Below are 6,123 nucleotides of genomic sequence, written 5' to 3'. Positions count from 1 at the left end.
TCACTTTTTATATCAGCTAATTTACATATGTAAAAATTGTTTAGAAATTACAAACACTGAATAAGAAAGTCATGTGACATTTTGTTTTTGTTTATTTGTTTTTCTTTTTTTCACTATGTCATCAGTGAGAGATTGAATGACCTGAAGCGCTTGGGCCCAAAACTTTGGGCTCGTTAATGGAATTCCAGAGAGACGAGCATGTATTACGTCAACAAAAGAGGTAAAGATGCGCTAAACTAACACCCGTCACTTTAATCAGATGTGGCACCATACATAAATTCAAATGGGTCCACCTTCCCACTTTTTATTTAGGTAGGGCTGGATTTTAGGCAGCATAGCTTGTGCTGCAAGTCAGAGGACAAAGACACAAATAATTCACAAATTATTAAAGCTATTAGAAAGCTGTTGCCTCAGGCCTAAGTGCTGTGGTTGATTATCTAAACGACGCATCTGAAATCAAATAAAAAAAAAAAGAAAAAGAAATATATTCCGTCAAATAAATAATTGGTCCCTTGTTAATGAAGTGATATGAACATGTTGGTCCTTATTCTAGATTATCATGCATTTAGGAACGTGTAATAACTGTGTCAATTTTATGATATTCAAAAATCAGGGCATACGTTGTAGGCTACTCCTTCAAATACTTCAACGAAGATTGCATTTGTTCTGAACGTTTGAAACAGGCAACTTGGACACCGAAATAGATTTTTTTGTATTTGTGACAGATCCTATGACTGAAATGTAGAAAAAAGATAAAGGTAAAAGTATCTCATGAATTCCACATATTCAAATAAACGGATACAGCGTTAAAATTCGCTCCTGCAGAGTTAAGGTGGCTGTCGACTTGACTCTAGGAGTTCAGCGCTGGTTCAGCGCTGGTTATTTGTCCTGCACAGTCTGTAAACCGATACGACAGGGAATGCAGACCAGTTTCCGCAGGCGTGCGCTGTCCACGGTGATGAGTTATTCTCCTAAACGTTCACCAAACGTTGATTGTTGAATGTGGCCAGTTTTGGTACCTCCTTGGCCGTAATTTGTCCATCACTGGATGGCCATGTATGGCCAGTTATAGCTGCTCCCTGTTAGCAGCATGTCCCTGATCAGCGTTTCAATGGGGGTCTTACCTACTAAGCGCACAAAGAAGAGCTGCTCGATCACGGAAGAAGAGACCATGCGGAGCGCGGGGAGGCGCAGGAGAAGCTTTCCGAAGCGCGCGGGCTGGGAGGGGTACTGGCTCCTTACATACTCTTCTAGCGCGCACTGGGACTTCTCCTGCACGCTCTCTATGTGAGGCACGTCGGAAAGGCCACATGCGTCTGTAGGAAGAAGGCACGTTGGTTAAGAGGAGCCGAGAAACACCAGAAGTTCAACCTCAAAAGGTTTTAGGAAAGAACGTTTTGGGTTCTTTGAAGCATGTAGCAAAAGAACCAGGTTTGGTTGCCTAAAGAACATTTTAACGACTGACACCTTACAGAAGAACTGAATATTTTAAGTATATGAAATGTGATGGATATTTTTCAAGTTTAAAGAACCTCCACATAAAGAACCTCCACATTATATTGATATTCTACGGACTGAAGTGATTTCCTAGAGTCATACATTCATGCCATAAACCTGTTTTTGTTGGTCTGATTTTCAAGATAAAAGTATGAACATACACCGTAACCATGGCTGGCAGACGTTGTTCCATCTTTTAACATGAACACTTTAAAAGGCCAAGCAACTTCTTAAGTCAAAGCACGTGTTAAACGGGGCGCTGGCAGAGCTGTGCTTTACAGTAGTAACATTTCTATAGGCCATGATTGAACACGGCTCTCTTCATTACTTCTTCATTCATTGCTGCCAAGAAACACGGGAAATGTTTTATTTTTAAGTGTGACAGTGTAAAACCAATTATCCAATCATAATATATGAACAGATTTTCTCACAAGACTCAATTAATCAGCTGTCCATAAAGCTGTGTTTAGCACACAAGCGGTAGTTAAATCTGACTGCCTTTTCATAATCTTTAAATACACATGCAGCAAAATAATAAGGAGAAACTCAAACAAAACAAAATAATACGACGATAATTAAAAATAAATAAATAAATAATAATAATACTGACACGTGTGACTTCAAAGCCTTGTTATTTAAATTAAATCAAGCTGCACAAGTTACTGTTAAAATGAAAAGCAGGCTCTACCTGTCTTCTAGCAAGCAGTCAAACCTCCTGGAAAGATGACAAAAAATGAACACAACTATTGTTTCTAGTATTCTTTCTAGAAACATAGAAACATCAACATAGCTTGCTCAGGATAGCAATCAATTCTGTATGAAAATCAAACACGTGTTTGGAGATTTGTGTTCCCTTTCTGACAGTAAAGGCGAATTGACCAAGGCGGAATCGTATGAGTACACAACTGAGCCAGCAGAACGGTCAGTATCCAAAAAATACTTTATTTGTTACCATTAAAATCTAATGGGTACGTGACTATGTTTGGAAAAAAACTATCCGCTCATTGACTGAAGTTGTGGTTATTTGATGATGTATTCAGTCTTTCCCCTTCTTTCCTTCTTTGCTCTTAAATAGGGGAACGGTTCAAACAAAACATGAAAAAAAGTAATAAAAAAACACGTTTATACGTTTATTCAGATTCAGATTCATATTCAGCTTCCTTTATTGATCCCAGGGGGAAATTGCAGTTTAGCTTGACATTGTACCTGTTGTAAAGAGCACGATCGCTTTGGCACAGCTGAACTCGGCCGAGTCGACGTTCAAGGCCTTGAGTTTCTCCACCTGTTCTTGGAAGAAGCGGATGTGGTCCATGAAGGCCACAACTCGGTCGGCGGCCATGGGAGAGGCGTGGAGTCCGGCAGCGGCCAGCAGGGGTGCCACGTGCAGCGGCATGGAGCTCTGCGCCGCGTTCAGTACGAACAACTCGCTCCAAGTGAGGCGCAGCAGGGACACCTGGTCGGTGATCTGCAGCTCCGGGAAGAAGGGGATGTTCCTGGCCCACTCCACCGCGCTGAAGAGCAAACGGGCCGCCAGCTCGCAAATGTTCTCGATGCCCGTGATGTTACCCGCCTGCATGCACTGGTTGCCATACCGTGACGTGGGGTACGGCTCCGCGCGGAGCAGCAGCGAGATGAAACCGGACAAATAGCAGTGGCCGTTCAATGGATCGCCGTTGGTCAACGCGTAAAGACCCGGGTTGGGCTGACTCGGAGCCACTCGTCCTCTCTGAACCGCTGGCAAAAAAGAGGAGAAACAGAGGGAATGTATATTCATCTATGTAAAACCTTCGACTGTGACTTTCATTTTTCTTTTCAGCTACTACGGCTATCTATTATATTCTTATTATTATCTGTATATTGACTGGAGGCTTCTTTAAATCATCACAATTGACAGTTGGACAAAACATCTGTGGGAAGAAACAACACAGCAAGTGTTCAAGTAACACACTTGGCTTATCATCTATTCATATTCCAACCACACGCTGTAACTGAATTTAAGACGGTATTTTGCAATAGATATGTGCAAAGGCGCCTAACAAAACAGCACAACAAAATCCCTGGTGTTTAATTCGCGCTCACGGTGCTCATCTGTGTCCAGAATTGTAAAATTGTAACATTGTAGGTTATATTTTAAAATGGCAAGATGCCCAACAATCGACTTACACTTAAACCCAATCAGAGAGCTTCCTGACTCACCTTCCCGCCTCATGCCCACTTTCAGGCATTTCTTGAGGCGGCAATACTGGCACTGGTTCCTGTGGTGCTGGTCGACGGGGCAGTTCCTACTGGAGCGGCACGTGTAGGTTAAGTTGCGACGGACGCTCCGCTTGAAGAAGCTCTTGCAGCCCTCGCAGGTGAACTGGCCGTAATGTTTGCCGCTCGACTTGTCTCCACAGACAACGCATTCGATGTGCTGGCTCTGGCCATTCTGCCCAGGCTGTACGGGCTGGACAGGTTGTCCAGGCGCTTTGTGTTCGGCTGCTCCTGCCTGGAGTGTGTGAGACGTGGGTGATGCGCTCGAGCCGTCCAGAGACCCTCTTGCTAGACCTTCTTGCGGATCTCTCCACACTCCTACCAACATGGCAATGTCTTTGTAAGGGATTGCAAATGTCACCAGCTAAACAAACCTTTTCGCAAAGCAATTACTAAAGAGTGCACACTGGAGTGCAACCAGATGAAACATCGGTTTCTATCCATGCAGAAGAGTCAAACCAGGAAATCAGCGACGAAATCCAGCTCTGCGATCGGCAATCAGGTCCAGTATAAAAGTCTGAAGGAACACTGTGGTGTTTGCGTCCTCCAGTCGTAAAGTGAGCTCTAAAAAGCTTAATTCATATCCTTAGACTGAATGGATCTGATACCAAGACGCATCGCAGCCTTCCGCCGACATGATTGACATTGGTACGAATGAAGCAGGGGAGATTCTCGGACTCGAAATACATTCCCAATAAATAAGGCAATGAAAAGGAGCGGCGTATTGGAAGCAGGCGGAACGGATGGATTGTGGTATGCTAGCCGCGCTGGAGGTGTTTCTGTACAGATGGCCACACCTTTGCTCTGTGGTCAGGAGCCGTACTCCGTGGCTATGGAGGACATAGTGTGGACCCCCATCAGACCATAAGCGTTGAGTGGGAGGCTCTTGCCAGCTTCAGCGCACTTTCATTGGCCATTTTCACTCACATCCTCTCGCCTCGTGGTCTGCAAATCCAACTGGTGCTGATGTGTGTTCACTTTTTCTTTTTTTTTTTAAATTTTGTCTTTGAGTTTTTTTGCAGCTGAAGTCAGAACAACTGAACAACCGCCTAGCTGCGCATTAGTCAATGTGCAATACCGGGCTGGAGTGATTAGATTTCTTTGTTAGGTCAGCATTTAAAAAGCAAATTTTATTCGAGAAACAGTTTGTGAACATGCTTCTTGTGCTATTGGGTGCTACTTTAAGAAAGGACTCTTGAGCCTCAGAGAAGTTGTGACGATTGGAGGGGACTGCCACCTAGTGTATAAAAGAAAAACAGAGCTGGCCTGCCAACCTGTTCGTGGTATATTATACATTACTTTTTAGGTGCCTAGATCAACAAAACATGTGTTACAGCAAACATATGTGTACAGGGGTGAAATAAAATTAGCCTTGTTCTAAAATATTTTGGTGCATTATCATCTTAATTTGAGCCATAGAAAATCTCACCACAATAAGTGGTCAGATATCAATGTTCATGCTTTGAAACCCCAATCAACCTCAAAACCTTAATAATAAATCTAGACACATGAAGAGGGAGTGGGAGATGGCATATCTGTCAGCAGGTTAAATAAGATTCAAGAGATTCAATACACAGAGCTAAGGAGTTCTGAGCTCCTTGGTTAAAAGTCATATTAAGGGGTACTGCTCTTGAACATGGCTAAGACTGCTATTTAAGACTAACTTCACTGTGTCTTAGCATTTATGGAAAAGAATCTAAAGCTTTAACCATGTTTGATCCATCTACACACATTCTGTGTGTGTTTATCGATGTTAGATCCAAAGAATCTAACAAATACAAAAGAATGGAAAAGAACTGATCTTCATTTTCTTGTGAGTTTTGGACTAATCAAGACTGCTTTTGTTCATTTGTTTTTTTGCTTTGTGCCATTTAACCACATAAAGCCTTAAAGGGTCTATTTGGATCCAAACTTCAATTCTTAACTCTTATAACTACGCAATTTACAGATTAGGTACAGCAAGTAGTTGTTACCAACAGGTTATAGTAGCCTACTCAGATAAAAGTATCGTTACTTTGATGAAATAATGACTGAAGAAGAAGCAGAAACACTTTTCCAAAATACAACTTGAGTGAAAATGCAAATGCACAAAGACAAAAATTACTTACTTGGCAGGCCTACAGGAAACCCATTTTCCTTTTTGAAACTAAATAATTCAATGTAGTATGTAAAGTTTCAAAGCATACCATTCAGTTGCCAGTAAATATGGTCAAGAAATGGAAATTATACTGTAAACACGACTTGTTTTGAGTTCTTTGTTTTTGTGATGTCACTAAAACTAACACTTTAACTTATATACTCTTACAGACTACAGCCACCTATTCCTGCTTAAGTTATAAGGAGTGTTTTAGGGCAGTTTTATGAATGATTAAT

General features: G+C 42.0%; 1 protein-coding gene across 1 annotated transcript; it reads right to left on the bottom strand.

Annotated features, from left to right (window-relative positions):
- Positions 1-446: 446 nt before the first annotated feature.
- Positions 447-4,704, bottom strand: nr2f1b (nuclear receptor subfamily 2, group F, member 1b). The gene is made up of 3 exons (XM_017693588.2): positions 3,694-4,704; positions 2,704-3,231; positions 447-1,316 (listed from the first exon to the last, which is right to left on the bottom strand). The coding sequence occupies exons 1-3, from the start codon at positions 4,076-4,078 to the stop codon at positions 1,042-1,044; spliced, it is 1,188 nt and encodes a 395-aa protein (XP_017549077.1). The 5' UTR covers positions 4,079-4,704; the 3' UTR covers positions 447-1,041.
- Positions 4,705-6,123: the final 1,419 nt, after the last annotated feature.

This window comes from Pygocentrus nattereri, chromosome 18, assembly GCF_015220715.1.
Source record: "Pygocentrus nattereri isolate fPygNat1 chromosome 18, fPygNat1.pri, whole genome shotgun sequence".
NCBI classification, from domain to species: domain Eukaryota; kingdom Metazoa; phylum Chordata; class Actinopteri; order Characiformes; family Serrasalmidae; genus Pygocentrus; species Pygocentrus nattereri.
The sequence above is the reverse complement of the archived record's forward strand: the minus strand, read 5'-3'. Positions and strand labels throughout refer to the sequence as shown.